This window comes from Gigantopelta aegis, chromosome 8 (genome assembly GCF_016097555.1).
Source record: "Gigantopelta aegis isolate Gae_Host chromosome 8, Gae_host_genome, whole genome shotgun sequence".
NCBI classification, from domain to species: domain Eukaryota; kingdom Metazoa; phylum Mollusca; class Gastropoda; order Neomphalida; family Peltospiridae; genus Gigantopelta; species Gigantopelta aegis.
In genome coordinates, this window is record NC_054706.1 from 64,875,020 (window position 1) to 64,898,960 (window position 23,941).

Below are 23,941 nucleotides of genomic sequence, written 5' to 3' on the forward strand. Positions count from 1 at the left end.
AATGGCTCTCCATAATCTTAGGTGAGCAATCAATCATTCCTATCAGGGGTTTTTTCATGGTGAGCTCTGCCTGGTATCTATTCTTTTCATGCCAAGGTGTGGTACCTTAAAAAAAATGTCTCACCACTGTTCTCCACTGTTCTGTGTCATCTCAGCTGTCATCAAATCTTCAAATTTTCTTGGTCTACATGAACATTCAGTTTTTCATCTACCTCTTTATCTCTACATTTTGGTGTCTGTCCATAACAAATATTTTTGTTGGTTCAACAATGTTATGCTTTTCATATATTGTGGCAACAGACTATCTTCATTCCCATAAAAAGAAACCTAAGAAAAAACTCCACCGAAGAGTCACTATTCCTCAACTGGTTATGAATGCATTTTCATTTATTGAACTTAACTGTTACTACAATGGACAGTCTAACCTGTATTAAGCAACCACCAAATGCAGTATATAAAATGGTCTTTTAAGACAAGTGGCTGCTTAATACAGGTTAGTTTAAATTATATTAGATGATTGTGGGACAATAAAATGTGGCCTCTTAACATAGGCGGTTACTTAATACAGGTGGCCGTTAGAGCAGGTTTGACTGTACTAATACTAATTGCTAAGTTTATGTCTGAACCTCGGAATATTGTCAACTTTTCATCAGTTTCACCAATAAAAACATGATAGTGGCATTTATGGAAAACATATTTTTCCCTCTGTAGTTATTGCTTTTATTAGCATGTTCAATTGAATTTAGTTTTTTGCAGAGCAATAAAAAATATCAGAACATTTCAATAAATTCAAACTATTCTACTTTATACAACAAATTATGTTTAGAAGAGCAACCTTTTTTTTTTCTGTGGATGTTTTCCATACAAATAGTTTTGCTTCACTGAAATTAATAGTGACTGTTATGACATGCATGATTAATGCACTGTTTCCTCAAAGGCCCACATGGACTTGGGAACCATTCCCATAAATTTCCTAACCATGATCATACAAATGTTTCAACAAAAATTATAAAAATGTAAAAATAATCAGTACCAGTAATTTTATGCTGATTTTTATGAATTGCTGCAGCTACAGCTAACAGGAACCTCTTTGAGGATGGCCTCCATGTAACTGACATGGCAGAACTTTGCAGCTTATTAAACTGATGCACATAGCCTCAGGCTCCTTGGAAATGTTTTTGCTAATATTATATGTAAATTGTTTTGAAGATTAGTCACCAATGTGATGGCTTTGTTCACTGGACAGCGTGCCTCTGGAGGAAGCAGTTTTATTGCATTCTGACACACTGCTCATTGTCCGCTCCTATCCTGCCATATTTTTTTTCCTTCTTTTATTGCCCAAATTCTTGACAACATGATGTTCAGCCAGGCTCCATCCAAGATCAATGCAATCATAGTAATGGAACTGCAGTCTTCTGCACAACTTATATATATTAGATGCTATATTCCAGCTAAAAATTGCTTTTATTATTTTTTTATATGGACCAGCTTTCAAACTGTTTTTAACCTTAATGATGGTTTTTAAGCAAGCATCTGGGATAAAAAGAAGAAGAAAAAAAAGAAGCTTTTAGCTACAGAAAGATTTGAAACATAGGGCTAGTTTTATTTCCCAAAGATGGAAATTACCATTAAAAGCCAATCGTGAAATGCTCTGTTCATATGCAGATGGAGTAGCCATTGATTTGGAATGTGACACATGCCGTTGATGGACTAATTAATCAATTGTCTGAGATTTAAATAGTATGGTGAGTTTATGGCCGCTGACTCAGGTGTGGTGGCTGCGTGCATGCAGAAGCAATAATTGACATAAAATAGCCATTATCCACGGAAATTGTCCATTTTGCTTGTTAAAGCCTTCATAAAATGCAGAATTGGCCACACATTGGATCCCGTCCTCGTAAAAACCACTACCAGTACAGTGCCTGGCATCAGGCCAGCTTCATTAACAAATGGAATTGAGAAGGAAAAAGGTGATTCACATGGGAGTAAAAGCAAAGCAGGCAACTTCTGAGTGTGTCTTGCAAAATTAAGAACCAGCTTTGTCAACAGCAGGGTGGAATCATTAGCATTTATATATATAAAGATGATCAAAAGAAAGTATACTAAAACTTTTTTTTTTTGGTAAAAAAGTGCTGTTAGTGAACTGTGAATAAAAGTGTGATGTTTATTTTGATGGTAATTATTATTTGTACAGTGCTCCTATTGCACCAAATGATTATACCTTCATACAACTCTTGCATCAACTTGTGTTTTGTGTAGTTTTACTATTTAAACAAAAACTCTGATTGATATACAGTACTTTCTTTTGATCTTTAGTATACATCATACATGTTATAACTGTATGCCATAGCCTGATCTTAACCATTAACAACAAAACTGTTAACTTCACCAAACCATATCATCTTGCCATAAATCATATATGTCATTCTTTTCGTTATGTTTATGTACTAGGCCATTACTAACGTATATACAATGTATATGTGATCATTAGTTTTATGGTGCATTTGACGAACATGTATATGTCCAGTTACATGAATGCATGCAATTTAGTGTGCTCCTTTGATTTTACCATCAGAATACATTGCCAACATGGCGGTTCATGTTCGCTTACTTACATGTATATTTAAGTGTTGAGATGTCATTAAACATTTATTCATTTAGATGAAGAAAATAAATGTACTAACCAACTGAGATACAAAAGCTATTATGTATTACAGTATACAACATTTTTACCAAAAAACTATTTGTTTTACAAGCAATTTAAAATTTCTTTTTTAATTGTTTTACCTACTGGGTATGTGGTTATTAACCTACATGTAGTCTAAATCACTGATATTCACATAATTAAAAAAAAACATTCTTCAATAATTGCCTGTATACCTTTCTGAATTGAGAGGACTTTGTAACCTTGTTTATAAATTGTTTAAACTTTTCATTGGAAGGTTCATGTAACTTCAAATGAGTACAGAAATTTAAGTTGGCTAATTCACTTGACATATGTGCATTTATATATATCCCTTTGCCTACTGTGTAAACTGGCTAGTATTTAGGAAGGACGAACATGACAAAAACACTAATCTCCATGTTGTGTGTTCAGGCATGTTAAGTCGTTGTTTGCTCTTTGAAACAACTTGGAGAGATGTACCGAATGAATATATCAAGCAAAGTGACATTTTCTCAATAACCATTGCATTAGCTTCTTCACGGGCACACCGTGTATTGACTGTCCCGTGATAACTTGCCCAATTCACTCACAAGGGTGACACAGAGATCAGTGTGTTTTGACATGCTCCAAATAGATCCTGGTGAGATGAGTCAATAAAAATCTTTATCATTTGTTGTTATGACAGTCTTTACCAGTGCCTCAGTTACAAGTTTATTCTGTGTTAAGGCTGTAAGAGCTGGGAGTTAGCTTTTTGCCCTTTAACCAATTTATTTGGTTTTTAAGCAATATTTTATTGAATATTCATTTGTTATTGTACATTTTGTGTAACTAGACCACATTTAGTGCTGGACAAGTTTAAATGACCTGTGCCCAAGAATTTGTTTTGAATATTTCATGAAGTATGGGAAATATTCTAACTGTCAGCCTTTTTCTTTAAAAATTACATTCAAATACTTTTATGTGTGATTTGAATTTGAAACTTAAATGCGTTACTGACAAAATATTACTTCAGGCCAGCGCCCCGTTCCACAAAGCGATCTTAGCCCTAAGATTACCTTAAGCGCATAGCTACCCTATGCACTTTAGTTGATCTTAAGTCTAAGATTGCTTCGTGGAACGGGGCCCTGGTGCTTATAACACTACTAGAGTCTGAGACACTGAAGTCGTGACAACGCCATACAAATCATATGTGTGCAACGTCATTAGAGATTGAGTCTGAACTCTAAAATGTTTTATAAGCACGGGCCCAGGACAGAATGACTTAATTTATCATTCTGTGTACATGTAAACATGTGCCTATAACAAATACATGGATTATTATTCAAATGGGTTAAAAATAAACACTTATGTAGCAGTATTCTAACTATCATCTAACTGTGCCAAAGTTCGAAGTACATCTAACTTTTAATAGCTCAATTAATACTACCAGTCCTGCCATTGGTGATAAATTACTGGACATGTTGTCATAAAATGTTATTTTATTTGACCAGTAAATTTGAACTAGTTTGAACTAGTATTTGGTACCACACTACATTTTTTGTTTTGTTATTAGCAAGGGATCTTTTATAAGCACTTTCCCACAGACAGGACAGCACATACATAAACCACAGACTTGGGATGGGAAAAAACCCAAAACAATCAGAGAATGGGTCCACTGAAGGGGTTTGATCCTGTATTCAACATTTTATTTTCATGGTAAGAGCAAGTGGAATAAAATAGTATGCAGCTTATGTAATCTGTTCTGTATAACATTTCATTTCAACTAATTTTCGTGCTTATATCCAATCAAGGTTCAAGTATGCTGTCCTGGGCACACCTTGGCTATCTGGGCTGTCTGGGCTGTCTGCTCAGGGCAGTGGGTTGGTTGTTAGTTAGGTTTGTGGTTATTAGAGAGAAGAGGGTGTAGTGGCCTTACACCTATCCATTGAGCCCTTAAGAACTTGCTCTGGATTGGAGCCGGTACCAGGCTGCGAACCCTGTATCTACCAGTCCGATGGCTTAACCACTCTGCAACCGAGGCCGGTTCTGTACAGCAGACAAGCTCATAAATATATTTTTGTTGGTATAACTTAAAGTTAACTTACAAATATATCTACCCCCCTTCCCCAATATATTAAAAAACAAACCCCAAAACAAATGCTAGTTCACTTGTTAGTTTTGAAACATTATACCAAGTCTCTATTTTTCGGTAAAGAAAGTCTTTAGTTTGACTTGTGCATGATTAGAAAAACATTGATATATGGTTGTATGGCAAGCTAAGGGAAAAGATTCTTGACAGTAGCTATAGATTCACAACTTCGCCAATATTAGCTGAGTGTTTTAGTGGACTGACTTTATTTATGTCTGTTTAAAAAATAACTTGCTCATTATTTTGGAATGTAGCTGGCATACATGTAGCTTATCATGCAGTTGTCTGTGTACTGTAAACATGTTTACCAGACAAAATGTACATGTGTGTGTGTTTTATGTATCTGTAATGTGGCTAATGGGAATGATTTTCTATGACCATCAGAAAAATAGACTCAGAATCCATGGAAATCATTTTTCGAAGATTTGTTAATTTTTTATTTTTAGCTTATTTAGAAACATTTATTTAACATTTGAGCAATCATTCTTTACTAAAATTTAGCTAAGTTATAAATATGAAATATTTCACAGTAAATTGCCCCCCCCCCCCCCCCCCCCACCCATCCAACCCACTCACTAAAAAGTTTATAATTTGAGAATCAACATCTATAATAAGCCTTTATTTTGTTGTCTTTTGTTTGTCGAAGACAAACTGAATTTAATTTTTTCAAACATAATTTGCCCAACTGTAAAAGATACTTTTCCCTTAAGATTAAACCCTAGGTTTCAATTTAGTTTTTTCTGGGTATGAAGCTGAAAATGTTTAACCATATCACTGGATCATATTGATTAATTAATCATTGGCTGTTGGATGTTAAATATAATTTGATAATTCTGACATGTAGAGGAAAAGTTAAAGTTTGTTTTGTTTAACAACACCACTAGAACATATTAATTTATCAATCACCGGCTTTTGGATGTCAAACATATGGTAATTTTGTTTTACTCATAGTCTTAGCGGAAACAACTACATTTTTCCATTAGCAGCAAGAAATCTTTTATGTGCACTTTCCCACAGACAGGACAGCACATGCCACAGCCTTTAATATACCAGTTGTGGGGTACTGGTTGGGATGGGGGAAACCCAATTAGAGGTGGGATCCACCAAGGTGGTTCGATCCTATGACCCAAGCGCCTACGGCAAGTGCAACTGAGCTAGATATCGCCCCTTATAAAAAATAGAGGGGAAATATAAAATTTCTGATTATCTGTCATGTGACAAATATACTCACGGCCAAAAGAAACTTTAAAAAAGAAATGCTTTATTTAACGACGCACTCAACACATTTTATTTACGGTTATATGCGTCAGACATATGATTAAGGACCACAAAGATTTGGAGAGGAAACCCGCTGTCACCACATAGGCTACTCTTTTATGATAGGCAGCAAGGGGTCTTTTATTTGCACTTCCCACAGGCAGGATAGCACAAACCATGGCCTTTATTGAACCAGTTATGGATCACTGGTCGGTGCAAGTGGTTTACACCTACCCATTGAGCCTTGCGGAGCACTCACTCAGGGTTTGGAGTCGGTATCTGAATTAAAAATCCCATGCCTCGACTGGGATCTGAACCCAGTACCTACCAGCCTGTAGACCGATGGCTAACCATGACGCCACCGAGGCCGGTTAAACTTTACAAATGAAAACAAAATTTAGTCTCTGAAAACATCCATATATCCTAATGTAACCAATTGCATAAATAATCACCCAAACATAATCAACTTTCTACAGTATATTTAAAACATAACGTTGCATGCTTTTCATGCCGAACAAAAATATATATCGAAATCACGTTTTCCAGGACCTACGAAATTCACCCGTGCAATAATGGCATTAAAATGATCCAGGATACTGGTAGGGTATGCATTTGATAGAAAACCACCAAAATAATGCCACGATTTACTGTAGAACAACGAGAGCGAGCCATAGGCATGATACAAATGGGGGCATCTAACGCTCATGTCGCAAGGACGTTTGGATGTTCCAGAGTTGCTGTTGGTAACCTGATAAGTCGATACCAACAGACAGGTCGGACGTCGGACATCGGACAGGCCAAGAACGGGTAGACCACGTGTCACAACTCAACGGGATGACCGATACCTACGAACATTACGTTTTCTGACGGTGATGTCATCAGCGGCAACGGCATTTGGCCTCCGTGTGAGTAGACACACCGTGTCAAGAAGATTACGTGCTGCTGGTATCAGAGCCTACAGACCCTACAGACCCTACCGTGGGACAACATTGACAGACTAACACCGTCGGCTTAGACCGATGGGTCAGGCATGTGAGGCGTTGGTTGATTCGTGATTGGCAAAGGGTTCTCTTTTCTGATGAGAGTAGGTTTTGCCTGTTCCGTGGGGATAGGAGAATAAGAGTATCGGCGTAGAGGAGAACGTATAGCCCGTTATTGCATTAATGAAGTCGAACCTTTCGGAGGTGGTAGTGTGATGGTGTGGGGAGGCATCTTTGGTGATCAGACCACTGAACTTGTCATCATTGATGACCATCTGAATGCTCAACGTGACAGGGATGAAGTGTTAAGACCAGTTGTTATGCCATTCCTACAGCAACAGCCTCAAAGGATCATGTTCCAGCAGGATAATACGAGACTCATGTTGCTCGCATTGTCCAGAACTTCCTCTATCAGAACAATGACGTCTTGCCATGGCCTGCACGCTCTCCAGACATGTCACATATAGAACATCTTTGGGACTACCTTGATCGCCAGATTTGACAGAGACAACAGCCCCTACTCAACAGACAACAACTGCAACAATCCCTAGTTGAGGAATGGCGACATATCCCGAATGACATAATCAGAAGGCTGACGACATCTATGCGAAGACGTGTGCATGCATGTATCCGAGCTCACAGGGTCACACACGTTATTAGAGATATTATCGAGTCTGAAATACCTCATTTTGCTCGACTTAATTTAGTGACATTTCAGTGTAAATTTTGGTTTTTGACCCTGCGTGTAACTTTCACATTATGATGTAATTGTTACCTGCAGTCACGTTGCTTTTGTTGATGATTTACATTTGATATTGAACTATTAAATAATATCAGTAATGTTATTCTTATTATTTGCCATTTCCCCACAAATTCAAATATAATACTTGTAAAGTTTCTTTTGGCCGAGAGTATATATGACAGGTTTTCCTTTTTAGCCAGTCATCAGCAGTTATTGCAGGCTGGCAGTCAAGGTTCAATCCACCATATTTCTGTAACCATATGCAACCCCTGCAATTGCCCCCACGGCAGTCAGCAATGCTGTGGAGATTGCTGTGGAGTTTATAATTCTCCACGGCACTTTATTTTTGCATTCAGGTGTGGTTTTTTTCAATGGCATGTTTTTTTGCCGTGGACATTTTTTTTTAATTGCAGGGGTTGCATCTGTATAATGTATAGTTGCTTATTTGTTGTAATCGTCAGCTATCAAAACAAATGTTTGTTGTTCGTTGTAATGTGATGGCCGAGGCCTAAATTGCATCAAGGTGTACTTGTTATTTATATTAAAACCGACTTTGCACCTCACTGCCCTTCTGTTGATTGATATGTCTATTATTTTCAACTTTGTGCTTGAGAACAGAAGTCACGACAGTGTTCAGTCATTTTCTCTGAAAGCCTATAAAACATGGGTAGTGAAGTGTGCAGAATGCACTCTGGGACTGCATTGCAAAATAACACGTTGATTATGCTTCCACTTTAGACATTAATGCTGACTAAGATAAACAGATTGCCTGTAATTTTGTTGGCTTAATTGTCAGTGCAACATGGTCGATTGTATATACATGTATCTGTTGCTGATAAAATCTTTATTTCTCTACTCAGTTTTATGAAAGCCTTTTATCACAATTGGTTAAAAAAAAGAAAGAAAAGCTGTACTTTTCAATTTAAAAGACATTTTGCATTGCGGTTATTGCTACATGCTTAAAGGGACAGACCCTAGTTTTTAAACACTAAGGCATATTTTTCACCTAGACCCTAGTTTCAACCCGTAAAAATGGGACACTAAGTTTCATTAATTTACAAAAGTCTGTGACGTTGAGATACCCTTAAAGATAGACTAAAACGCAACTCCATAACTGTTATTTCTGACACACGTGCGTTTTTAAAATATGAAAAATGCATTTTGTGGTATTAGAAACACCAGGATGACCAGAAACATTTCAGAAATATAAGTAATGTTTGATTTCAGTGATCATAAATGGCTCTGATTATGAAAAACATGCCTTAGTTTTTAAAAACTAGTGTCTGTCCCTTTAATACAGGAATGTTTCAGAAGGATGTATAGATTGAGGAACACCGAGTTTAATGAAACCAGTTTAGATTATGCCACTGATAAGAACTGTTTGCTTACATTATGTTTTGGCACTGTATCAACCAGAGAAAGAAAGGATGTGATATATTGATTTTTTATTTTTCATTCTTGTATATGGTATATCCCCCTGTTATTAATCTTGGCAAAGTGGCACTTTGTAAAGTAGGTCTGATTTATGGTTATGTTACTTCAGGTTTTATTGATATGATTTGCAAAAATCAATACCAAAATTTGTGTGTGTGTGTGTGTGTGTTGTGTGTGTGTGTGTGTGTGTGATGATTTGTTTTGAAACCCCACCCCACCCCTGAAAACAAAGGTGAATGGCCAAGTGTATTTCTACAACCCTGTAGTAATATCTTTGAATCTCTTTGATGTTACATCTTTCTACATCAACCCTTTAGCTAATCTTTATGATGACCACATTTTACTGCAAACCCTTAAATAACCTTCATTGTAGACCTTTGTTTTTTTAATAATATACCAACCCTATAAATAGCCAAACCATTCAAATTGAACTTTTGACTAACCATGAGTTGTTGGGCTTTTAAGCATGTTTTATGGTGTGGGCTAAGAAAAACAACCTTGGTATATATTAAAGCTGTCATCTGCAATGACATTTGGCAGGTATTGTAGTGATATGGATCATCTTGGGTTTTATGACTGAAAATGTTTTGTTGAGTGGGTATGCAAAAAGATCACAATAGACCTTCATGTTTGTGCTGTTAGAGACTAAAGTTATCACTGACATATTGTACATGGTGGCCATTCAGTGGCACTCACGTTACATGTATCTAATCCCTCTCATAGTCACACTGTACAATGGCTTAGCTATTGAATATTATACAGCTTTTCATGGGTTTACCCCACACCTCCCCAATATATACAGGCATGTTGTTTCAGAAACATAATGCTGTTTACAAAATACCCTTTTAATTTTTTTTTTTTTTTTAGACTAAAATGTGTTTGTTATGGGTGTATTGGGTTTTTAAGGTATTGTTTGTTTTGTCTATTTTGTTAACACAGTATGTACACTACTTGGTCAGTGTTTGAAATATGTGTTTCATGAAGTAATTACATGTTATGCATACTGTGTACAGATCATCTCATTTCATGGATTAATTAGTTTGTAAAACACCCCACCTTGATGACCTAGGTTGACTGTTGGTAACTACAGATACATCATGATTCTATGTAAGCTGATACGTTGTAGAATACCTACAACAGGTACCTGTACTTAACACATAGCCAGATCAGATGAAATGTGTTTATGATGGTATGACTGGTGACTGGCCTGAAACAGACTGCTTTTAATAAGAGAATATACCATAATAAATCTATCCTGTTCATCCATCCATCCATCAATGTCCGTCCGTCCGTCCATCCATCCATCTACCCATCCATCTATTCACCGACAGTCCATCGTATATCCATGCATCCATGCATCCATCCATCCATTTTCCCTTCTTCCTACTAATCTACTTGCCCACTCACCCGTTATCCACCTGCCTGTCTGACTGCCTAGCTATTCAGTTTTAAAAAATCCATCCACAGTCGAATCAATTCAAACATAATGGCAATAATACTGATGGAAATAAATAAAGGAACGCATGGAATATTAGAACTAATTTAATTCACTAGTAGCATACTAATGTGTGTATTTCATACAAACTTGTGATGCAGGATTGAATGTCAGTAGTATCAAATTGTAATGTACAGGTGAACTTCTGACACTAGGTAGGTAGTATAAACAAAATAACTTCCAGCCAGGTCAAAGTTTGGTGCACTCAACTTTTAATAGAGAAGTGATTGGTGATAAATGTGAGTGTGTTGGTTGTAAAAAAAATAGTTTCATCTGGGCACAAAATGTATGCAATTTTATTTCATCTGGTACCACTGTGTCAAGTAGCCTTGTGCTTGGAACATGTATGGGGTACCTGTAAAAAAAAAAGTACTCAAATTTTGTGAGGAACTAGGGTAGTCACAGAGGCTACCCATTATCTCAGAAATGAGCAGCTTGACCCCCAATTTTATCTGATTCAGTTTAAGGGTGAGGAGTGGTAGTATTTGTGGTGTTTATGTCGATTGATACGCTGCAGGTAGGAGTTTTAGCCACATATGTTACTGTTGTCGTCCGTGGGATTTGATTTGGTTGTATACACCCTGTATTGAGGGTTTATGGTTGCAGTAACTATTTTCTGTTACTTTTTGTACGTTCCCTTATATCTTTTCAACAGTATATTTCAACCATGCGCAGTTTCAAAATTGTAGTATGAAGAACAGAGTAGACAAAAATACAGCACACAAATATAGATTTCTGTATTCATGTGGTGCATCTGATATTGGCAGAAAAAAGGAAAGAAACATAATGTGTGTATCATTGCATGCAGGTTTGTTGTATTTAGTGATATAAGAAATTATTTCAGTTTTTTAATGTGTAAATGTTGCATTAAAAAAAAAAAGTTAATCTTTTATGATATTTTTTATGAGAATATCTTGCATGTATTTTGAAACTTGCTATTTGTAGTGTGATGCCAATGTTTTGTTTGTATCTGTAGGTGGCATGGATGGCAAAGGTAAGCAAAATGACCTTAGTCGGTGTCACTCTGCATGCTGTTCAGTAATAAATGCCAAATCTGTATCCCTGCTCGATTAGTAATCTCATAAACTACTCATCTGAATGTATGTTATGTATGTAGCATAATGTACTTGCAGATCAGTGGTTTCAAGAGTATATTTATTTATCACAAAAATTGAAACTTGCTAACAACTTGATAAAATTATGTTTGTGATATATACTCAAGCAGAGACATAGACTGGTGTTTTTATACACAAGTTACAAATATTCCAATTTATGTTGTCACATTTTATTGTAAAAAATATTTATTGTTGGGTTTTTGTTTTTTTTCTGCTTTTATAAAGCACAAAATAATATTTTTAGTTGTTTTTTTGTCGTTTGGTTATTATCTATTAAAACATTTTAAATTTGCATGTTTGCATGATTTGTTGTAAATACATATTTTAAAATATTTATTTATGAATTGTCTGCTTAAAAGCTATATTTATAATTTTGTTCATGTATTTTAAAATATTGTTTGTAAAATGGTTATAAGGCCATCTAAAAGTTATTGATATTTATTTAGTAGTGGATCAATTACTAAGTATTTAATTTGTTTGTTTATTATATTATTTTGAAAAAGAAAGGAAGAAAAAGCAATGTAAAATAATGATCTCTGGGTGAAAAAAAAGAAAAGAGTTGAAGCTACTTTTATGAGTTGAAAAATAAAACCAGTTCTTTTTACTGTTTGGCCTAATAACATGAATACTGTCATGTTTTGAGAAGTTCTGAATATCTGAATGACCAGTCTGATTATCAGAGGGTAGGAGTAAGGAGTATACAGTGTTGTCATAAACCATGAAATAATGTTTGAACAGATTACACGTGAAAATTGTGAGGATATCTAAAAACTCCTTCCTAACTGTATATTTTAATGAAACTGATACATGTTCATATGCTGGGCAACCTGTAAAATCAGGCCTTTGAAAATTGCAAGAATGAACGTTTAGTTATCACAGAAATGGTTTATGCCAATTTTTAATCCTCAGAGGCCTCAAAAGTAATGGAACATTTAAAATGAATGGAAGAAATATGTTTAATGATACCTTAGTGCATGGAAAGGAGGGAGAGAGGGAGAGAGAGAGAGATATGCACAGAGACACATGCATAGACAGACAGACAAACAGACAAAGTAACCTCAGACAATATATGTATAGCCTACTCCAACAACATTTAAAAAAAAAATATATATGCACATCCATGGACAGTACAATTTATATTATGGCCTTTGATAGACAAGTTACTTTGAAAATCTGGAACCAAATAGTGTTTGTTAAGCAGCCCAAGATATAATTGTAGATTAATCTCTCTCTTACCCACACCTATAGTTGTGGCTCACCCGGTTAATGCATAACTTTACAATGCATTTCCTCATTATACACACCTGTGCTTCTCACCTGGCATTCCAGCAGATCAATGAAACATTGATCCCACTGAAGACTACCTGATTTTATCTGCAGTTACCTCTCCATGAAAAACATTCTGTGAGAGGACTACAGTAAATCTGCAATAAACTTGAGTCATAAGCTGTTAATGTGGGTCGCTTTTACTTTATTTCATTACATAAATGTTCAGTGAATGTTTGAAGTCACTCTCAAATGGTTTTTCAACTGTTTATCTTCGACTAATATCTACAGGTTATATCCCATTGTATTGTTGTCAAATGGCTGTGGTCTAGTTGTGGGTTAACCAAGCTCAACGGATATTGCATGTCTTAGCATTACAATTGGGATATTCAAATTCAGTCCATCATTTGGTGATGTCAATTCTGATAGGAAACGAGGAAACAATTTGTGGTGGTAAAACCACCATTAAGGCTGGTAGGAGCTGTGTTCGTATCCCAGTACTGACTTGCACTCAGATTGAGTTTTAAGGCAGTGAAACTATTATCTCATTAACCACTATCATCTCACCATTAACTTGATATTGCAGACAGCCAAGATAGCTGGGATGATATGCATGAACATGTAAGCATAAAATTGAATTAAAAATGAAGTAAATAAAAGTTCCAAAATATATCATACTTAATTTAAAATTTAAAAAATTACCCCCCCCCCCCACCCCCCACCATACCTGCTTTGTAATAATGACAGGGTCATAGAGTATTATTGTGTATGGAGTTAGTTAAAAAAACTGAATAATTTTAATGTTTGAAATAAACATATTTTTCATTTGAAACTTTTATAAGCACAAGACATCATAATTATGAAATGTTTAACATCTAATGGCCAATGTTGAATAAATCAGGGATCTCTTGTCAGAACCACAAACAGTTTAGCAGCCGCCTTATTACCCGATTTGATAATATCACCATCCTATGTTGTTTGTAATACATGTATTTATATCCTTACTGAAAATCAGATCCCATGCTTATTAAACTTAGTTTAGATTCAACTTTTAACAGAGTATGATATTTTAATGCCATACACATTTTATGCATGTGACATCATTATAGATTTGAGATTAGGCTCAATAGTTTTATTAGCATAGTCCCATATAACTGGTTTAAAAAAAAAAAATTGTAAATTAGAATGGGAACAATTCAGTAGTTTTACTTTCATATATTTTCCATTTTATTAGCTCATCAAAATGTTACATAAACTAGTACTTATACATTTGTTTTTGTTAGCTATAGATCTTTGACCTTGTTGGTTTAATGATTCAGTTTTAAGTCCCATCTTACATGTCCTTTTTTTGTGCAGTCACAATCTTTGACATACTGATCTAAAAATGCTAGAAATGTTCATTTAATATATACATGTATGATGGCAAGGTTATTTATGGAATTGTTTTTCCTTTTACATATTTAGTTTGTTCATTTACTTTCTTACGTAAATATAAATCTTCACACACTGTTACAGGTTAGTAATTGGCAGTACCATGCTACAACAGTAACAGTATTACTTAAAATAACAAAAGCCCTCTCAATTATTCAGGCTGTGTAGTAATTAACCACACGTCTGTAGGGTTCTGTAACCTTTCATCTCCTTGTTTTATGTTTTCATAACTGTTAGTTATCAAGGTATGGTGTTTCAGCTTTGATTGGTGTAAATTGTAACCTGACCATGTACTGCATGGTGGCAATGGAGTGGAGATGCATTCATCAACAGTTTCCATCTTCCCACTTGTTGATGGGTATTTCAGCACCAGTTAATCCCGGGAGTACCAGACAGTCAGCAGAACATGCTGATGATACACAAGCTCTCATCATCTACAATGGCAGTTGTTTGTTTTCAAGATGTCACAGGATCATGTTTTTGTAGTTCCAGGAATGAATTCTTTGCATTTGAGAACCCTGTTAGTTGTTTTATGTTGCCAGGGAAAACAGTTAGCACTGTGCTTAGTAATATTAGATGATGTTGTCAAGAATGATTTTTTTTTACTTTTTTTTTTTTTTACTACACCTATGCTAAACAGTATATAGGTGTTCTCTTTTCTTCATCATAGTTTATAAGTTGAGTAGACAAACATCTATTTTCTCACCAGCATCTAACAGGATTCTGCATTGCCATCATTCTTTTAAAACTCTTTATTATGAAATCTTTTTGTAATTGATACAAGTAACAAGAGGTACAAATCACACAATAATATACATGTAATAAAATTGCATATGTTAATTGTACAAATTTAAAACTTTGGCACACATACAAACACTTTTTTTGACCATTTGTAGATGAACACATAAATAGATCATGCAAAATGAATGTTTACATCATGTGATTGATGCAGAAAGGAAGGAAATGAATATTTTTAACAAAACACCTCGGCACATTTTAAAATATGATTATTTGGTGTCTGACATATGGTTATTTCAATATAAATATTAATATCAGACATAGAGAGAGAGAGAGAGAGAGAGAGAGAGAGAGAGAGAGAGAGAGAGACACACACACACACACACACACACACACACACACACACACACACACACACACACACACACACACACACACACACACACACACACACACACACACACACACACACACACACACACACACACACACACACACACACACACAGAGACAGAGACACAGACACAGACAGACAGATTATTTTATTTAGATATATCACAACATATCAGCTTTTTATTATCAGGAAATTTCAACCCATGACATTTACTTTAAGTTGTAAAAATTATAATCTTTAAAGCTTTGTGCACTGCTCTTTTCAAATCACTTTATGTTGTGGAAATAAATTTAAAAGCTTTTTTTCCCCACACTTTGTTATAAAACAGCCATTTTATGTCTCTTGCAACTACCTCTGGTTGTATTCACTGCAGGTGTTCATGTTTCTCATTAAAAACTTTCCAACTTTGCTTGATATATAACTTTCACATGTCTTTCCAGCAAAAAGGTCGAGGACACTTTTTAGTGCCATGTAAATAGGTGCAGCTGTACTTGTCACCTACATGTAGCACACACTTTATTTTGTCATACATCACTTACTTGCTGTACTTATAAGTATTTGATGTGCCTATATCCAATAAAGGTTCAAGCATGCTGTCCTGGGGACACAGCAAGTGTCGTATATTAAATCAAAAATACAAAATAATACCCAGAATTAATGACGCAATGTGCAGTCTGGGGAATAATATCAATATTTATAAAAGAAGAAATGGTTACCGCATCATTTAAAAAAACAAGTCTTCATTTTAAAAAAATCATAATGTTATATTCTGGCATGTAGCATCAGGGACGAAACCCCCTGGATTTTGCCAGAATTCCAGATTTTACCGCAATTTCCCAAAATTCTTCTTGTACTCAAAGGTGCACAAATTGGTTGTCCGCGCGCCCGGGACAACCAAAATATGTTGCGGGCAACCATTCTTTGTCAAACAGTTGCCTGGCGGGCAACCAAGAAAATCATAAAATGAAAAACAAAACTTCACGACACTTGGACAGTCACGGGCAATTCAAAAGTATCGAAACTGATAACTTGACTGACAGGCGATATAAATATCCACCCTAATGCTGCCATTCACTCAGCATCCACCGTGCATGATTTTGACGAGTTCAATGCAGACAAATACATTTCAGAATGGTGGCTATTAGCAAAGGGCACAAGACATGTGAAAGGCCACAAACTACACCAACAACCATCCAGTTTTGAGCCAAAAATTTGGCTACACCATTTTCTATCTTCCGATGTGAACAATTGGTTACATAATCTATCCGACACCTAACATATAATAATAATACCAAATATTAACAGGGATCTCGCAACTGGTAACGAGAAGCGGTGTCATCAAGAATTCAGCATAACAATGTTTGCTTATTTTAATAATCACAGTTATTAATTTTAATGGCAACATGTATGCAAGAAAAGTCTGAAAAATCTGTAGCGTGTTATTTTAACTCTGTAAAGTCTTTGAGCCAAAGTAATAAAAACGGACCGAAATTGCATGTCAGTTTCAATACACATGCTAGTTCAGGGCCAAAGACAAGTAGGCTAGGGCCGAGTTCAGCTAAACCGAGCAAAACAAAAACGTCCGCTAAACTGGTTTATGTGCTTCACGTTAAACCCAATGTCCACGTCGGGAACCAATCACATAGTTCGGGAACGTTTGGAAAACGTTCGTTAGCTGTTCTCAGTGTGCATATAGGTCACGCTTGACAGTCAGCCGAGACTGTTGCACGTGTCACAAGACATTGTTGCAGACATTAAATAATACGATTACACGCAAGTAAATCTTGATGTAAATTTGTGAGAAAAAAACAACCCCACCACCAAATAGTTGTTCGCATCAATGAATACTTAATTGCTGTTTCGTTTGTTTATTTCCGTTGTCTTTGTTAATTTCGCACACATGCATTTTGCAAACGCGAAAAAGGAACATGCAGTATTTATACAAATTGCGGTTAAACGTACACTGAATACAATTAGTTAAAAATAATCATGATATTTGTTAGATAAAATATTATATAAATTTGTTGACTGTGAGGTGACATCTCAAAAGTTAGCTAGATTTTAAAAAGACCGTAAAATTTGAATTCATAATCTTTTTAATCAAAACCTTTTGACGTAAATGGATAGATGTCATAACGTGAAGTCAGCATTCTTAGGCTACGTATTGTACAAGCTGAACTCAACAACAAGCATTTAACACGACGCGGAAAAAAAAAAAATGGCGCAAATTACGAAATTGTTTGGGTGTGGAATAGATGGGTTACTTTAAAATACAATTAAAAGGAGTTCAAACCAAAATAAAGATTGCTCTTTTACAGAAATAATGAGCACTGTTTAAAAAAAGAAGAGTATTGGCTCTCAGATTTTTTATTAATGCCATAGGCCTTAGAATTTGTGGTGTGTTTGCAGAGGGCATTGGCTTCCAACTCTACATATCTCCCTCATCCACTGAAAAATCAAAGTAATATATTAACTGCCCCTACCCCCATTGCTGTCTTTGATTTTGATCAGGGGGTAATTTTGTTATTCAGATGTATTCCAGTTTGTACATAATTAGCTGAAAAAGATGCATTTTCATATTCATATATAAATAATCTATACAGTACTACACAAAACAATTTTGGCTAAAACATTTTCATTATGGCAAATAAAAATCCCATTTGGCAATTTTTTTGGCTACAGGTATTTTTAATCCTGGATGAGCCCTGAGTTCATTAAAGTATTATGACTGTGAAAGCCCAAGTGAGATCGAACCACCTCTGTGGATCCATTCAGCTGATTAGGTTTTTTCTTGTTCCAACCAGTGCAAAACAACTGGACAAAGGCTGTGGTATGTGCCTTCCTGTCTGTGGGAAAGTACATATAAAAGATCCCTTGCTGCTAATGGAAAAATGTAGCGGGTTTCCTCTGATGACTACGAGTCAGAATTACCAAATGTTAGACATCCAATAGCCGATGATTAATTAATCAATGTGCTCCAGTGGTGTCGTTAAACAAAACAAACTTTTTTTCAGCCTAAGCGAAGATGAACTGTAGATAAATAATGTTAAAAAAGAAATAAAACTAAACTGATAAGTAATCATTTTAAATTTCAGTTTCATTTTAAAGACTGTTCCAAATTATATTCATAAAACTTTTTATGAAATACTACAGTGTATGTGGGCAACCAAGAGATGATGTTGGGCAACCAAACTTTAGCTACTGGTTGCCCACCGGGCAACTATCGCAGTTTCACATTTGTGCACCCCTGTGTACTTGTTTTAAAAAAAATGGTCATCAGGAATTTTTAATTAATTTTGTTTTGCTCTTTGGAAAATCTTGGTCATCAGATTCATAATCCAACAAATAAAACAGTGTGACCTTAATGAAAGGCTGTCAGTGAACACCTACTTTTCAAAATTTTCTTCTGGGTTTTGTGTCTGTCATTTTCATCTTTGTAACATACTTACAATGCTATTTGTGTTAGCATGTTGATAGCATGTTGAAAGTTGTGGAACTGGTAGGTGAGATATACATCAGTAAATATTATTTTACTAATGACTTTGACAGTGCCAGCTGTTTGCACTTAGAATACATTAAGTTTTACATTCACCTGTGTCAGAACTACAATTGTTAGCTCAACTAAAGGTTAGTATTATGTGACAAATATGTGACTGTGACATCAACATGAGAGGTGACTTCAATCCTAACTCCATTGTAGAATATAAACTGGCAGAAACATTTACTGAAATATGAAGAGCCCCTTCTCCTATCAGAGCCAGTACCTTTCACATTCCAATTTGAATCATTGGTCAGTGGTATGTGCTTTCCTTTCTATAGGTAAGCCTAATTACAAGATCCCTAGAACATGTTACAACAGTAGGTTTGTTTTTACACACTAAAACCAAATGTCATAATTACATATACGTGTATACACCTGGTAATTATATTAAGCACCACCTAGTTTTGACCATGTGGTTTATACTTTACAAGTAATGTGACCATTTCGTGGACACAAAATGCTGGAATTAATGTCCTGAGTATTCAGATGATATTGGAAACGACACTAGTTACATTAGTATTCAATGTATTCCAGGGAAAAAGACAAAAACCTTAAATATACATGAACATGTATGATAATTAACTATCGAGCTGGCATCACACTGATGTGTTTCTCATAAGTAATTTATTCACGCCATCTCGGTGAATACCCAGTTGATACAGAATATGTAAAAATTCTCAATATCTGGATTAAATCACATCAGCACAGACACCTACTTCCAGGCATTTTTTGGGGGTTGCAGGCGTTGTTCAATTAATTTCCAGGTATATATTTAACATGCAGTATATATGGAGATGAATGTATAGCACAGTAGTAGAGTGCTTGCCTGAAGTGCAGTGTCATGTAGCTTTGTTTGCCCTCATGGTTTCCTGGCCCATCCAGTGCCCCATGAATGATACATGTCAAAGGCCATGGTATTTGCTGTCCTGTCTGTCATAAGGTGCATTTAATTAAAAGAACCCTTGCAGCAATCTGGTAAGAGTAACTTGTGTGGTATGTTGAACCAAGTTTCCGTTCTCAGTATCACAGGGAACACCTTTTTCATACTATGGAAGTTACTACAAGTTATATATTTCTAAGCCTATTGTTTTCTAAATGGCACACAAAAATTGTAATTTTTTGTTATTTCCAAAGCACTTACTTTTCTACTTAAGTCAAACTAAACTGAAATTATTTACATAAAAAAACAAAACATTTTTGTAGGAGGATGGGACGTACTATAGACCAAGTATCACCATAACTATATGTTAAACCAACAATCCATACATGTGGTTTTAAATTTGCTGAAATGTCATTAAATAAACATTCCTTTCCTTGCAAATATCTCCTGATTAGCAGTTAGCCGAATTGTTGCAGAACAAGCGGTTTTTTAAAATTGGTTTCTTTGACTGGTGTATGCATTCCGTGAAGTACTTATTGATTGTCGTGGATACAGCGAGGAAGACACTTGTACTGACCCCAAACCATTGATCGAACATCCCAACGGGAATCACTTGAACAAATCATCTGACTCCATCCATCTCATAAATCCTGTTCCCTCTTGTCTAACGTATCTCGAGTTACATTAAGAAAATTACATGTCAAAACAGTTTGGTGTGGTGTTAGTTTTTATTGGCAAATAATGCCTGACTTTCTGGGTTTTGCCAGTATCACTATCACTGTTAATCACATTATTTAATATAATTACTAATTTGACTTGACGTACTGTCCACTAGTAGCCAGTTATTCCATTACTGTTAAATACAGAGTAGTGGTCTGCAGTTTTTATACCGAAAGCTGAAGAATACAATAGAATATTCAGGGAACATATTGTTTTAAAAATCTTTATTAACATTTTCTATACAAAATTAAAAAATATACTTTACCTTGATTTAGGTATCGTATTATACTTCCTCCAACAGCTCCTTACACTGTGGTTTCACATAATTATATAAATAACATAAGTCTTATTCAACTTACTGTACTAGCACAACAACAATGCTATACAACCCTGAGTCATAACCTCCAGGGTCGTATAGCATTGTTGATGTGCTAGTACTAGGTAAGTATGAATAATAATGTAAATTAGAAACATTTTCTAATTTTCACCTACATACCTTTTGTGATGCCCAATAACCGATGTGTATTTTTATGCTGGGGTGTCATTAAATATTCATTCATTCATTATTAACGATATTTGTAGTCAATTAAAAATTGATTAGCAGCTACTGAGGCGTAAAAAAAAATGGTGTGTTTCTGGTTTCCCGACTGACCCTAATTTTACGCTGTGACCCTAAAAAGTTTTGACTACCAAAAAAAAAAAACCCAACATCTTCCGCGATTTTTGCAGACAGGTTATATGCAGTATGTCAAGAACACGGTTTAAAAAAAAGAAAAAAAAAGAAAAAAAAAGAAAATTTCCTACCTACCTACCCTATTTTTTCCAGAGATGAAACCTGAAACACACATATATATTTTTTGTGCCTGATTAATGTTTTAAAATTGTGTAGCCATCTCTAAAACAAATCTCTATAACAAATCGCAATGTGATGCTGAGCAAAATGTTCCGTGATATTCTGTGTTGTGTTGTTGTTTGCTGCAAGTACATGCATGCATACTAATTAGGGAAGTGTGGTATAATCAATGCACCAACATATCAATCAAAAGATAAATAATATGTATTAAATAACCCCACCTGTACTGATACACTCGGTAATTTGCGTATTTCTAGTAGAGCACATTAATTTATTAATCATCGGCTTTTGGATGTCAGACATTTGGTACATCTGACATATGGTAGTCTTAGAGAGAAAACACACCACATTTTTCCATTAGTAGCAAGGAATCTTTTATATGCACCATCCCACAGACAGGATAGCATATACCACAGCCTTTGATATACCAGTTGTGATGCACTGGCTGAAATGAGAAATAGCCCAATAGGCCCACCGATAGAGATTGGTCTTAGACTGACTGCGCATCAAGTGGGCTATTTACCACTGAGTTACGTCCCATCCTTGTAACCTGGAAACCCTGATCTCTTAGATTCAGTTGGGTTTTGTGAACTGTTCATAGATTGAAACAAAGGGGGGGGGGGGGGGGGGGGGACAACTTTAATACACTGATGTCTTCCATATATTTCATGTTTTAAATGATAAACTTCAACTTTTATCATGTATTTTCTTTATTTGTTTAGAAGCCTTTCTTGTACATTCTGTGGGTGTCATTAAACATTCATTCATTCATTCCTTGAAATAGGTTAACACTGCAGTAAATAATATATTATGATACGTATCTTGATACAGGATACCCATATTGTGATTTATTACCTCATGCATGTTCTACATTACTTCCGAATGGTCAATGTTATGTCATGTATTACACTGCTCTATAGTTTCACCTATAAATTATAATATTGCCAGTGTAAAACGGGGAATCCCCTTAGCAATGACCAGTTAACAGTCTTACAGATAATGATTTCACTGTATGACATCATAGTGCAAAATGCAAGTGCTTGCTAGATTTCATAGTGCTTGATCACTTGTATATAATTTTGTTTTGTTTTTTAAATTAAATTGATTGAAGTAATAAAACAATTATGACACTGTGATGAGAGTTTATATGCAGCACAACAAATAAATATTGACTTCGGCCTTGATCAGTAATTTTGGGGGTTTTTTTTGCTCCATAAAACATATCAGTCTTATCACAGTGTTATAATTGCTTAATATCACAATACAATTTTTTTTTATAATACCCATAACAATGGCTTAATATATTCTTATTATTCATATGGTTCAATGTAACAGAGTTAATAATAGTCATACAAAGCACACGTATGATAACAAGTGTAATGACGTAATTTTGGGAAGCGACGTCATAACATGACATTGCTTCTCCAGTCCTAGCTCAGACTATGCATTTGAAATATGACATCATTTCATCGTCTCCTTCTAGTTGTGGCTGAAACATCTTAAGTTAGGTCTTGTTATTCATAAAGAAAACAACAATAATAATATGGATAATAAAGAAATTATTACACTCGCATGTGAGTCATACTGATTTTACGAAACTCGTGTCAGAATTTATGTAATATTACACTTGCTCTCGCTCGGGCAATACAAAAATCCTGATACTCATTTTGTAAAATCAGTACGACACACATGCTCGGATAATAATCTCTATCTCTTTTTTTTTATGTAGATCTTTCATCACTGATCTCAGTAGCATAGTGGGTAAGCCATCAGCTTTACAAGGTAGATAAAGCAATTAGATGATCTAGCGATCAACCCCTGTCCTCGACAGCCAGCCCAGATAGCTGTGGTGTGTGTCCAGGACAGCGTGCATGGCCCTTATTAGAATACATGTATAAGCATGGAAACAAGTTGCAAGTTCTTTGAAAAACATAATTGGCTTAGAATACCAGGGGCCAGTTCAAACGTTTGTTAGCTTAACCAGTGGTTAACAGAAATTTTCAAAACTAGACTAAATCAATACAAATAATAATTGAAGACATAATGTTAAAACTTGATTTAGAACAATCAAAGGTATTCATATATAATCAAATCTAAATTTAATTTAGTATTTGTGCAAAAATAATTAAAAAGAATATATTATATTTTAGACCAACCTACGGTAAATTAACTATGTTTTGAACAACTGGGCTTAGAATTTAATATAAATCTTTATTTATTTAGTTACTTTTTTTTTTTAAAACAAATAAGATATAGAAAACACATAGGAAGTAATATTTTTAAAAAATGACATTAATGACAT

General features: G+C 35.1%; 1 protein-coding gene across 2 annotated transcripts in view; it reads left to right on the forward strand.

Annotated features, from left to right (window-relative positions):
- LOC121378839 overlaps positions 1 to 23,941 on the forward strand; it is a 65,179-nt gene that overhangs the window by 24,565 nt on the left and 16,673 nt on the right. Inside the window, exon 3 of one of the 2 annotated variants that reach the window (XM_041507177.1) lies at positions 11,678 to 11,695. The exons of the other annotated variant lie outside the window; for it this stretch is intronic. Within the exon in view, the coding sequence (XP_041363111.1) occupies positions 11,678 to 11,695 (18 nt within the window). The remainder of the gene's footprint in view (positions 1 to 11,677; positions 11,696 to 23,941) is intronic. 2 annotated transcript variants of the gene reach the window in all.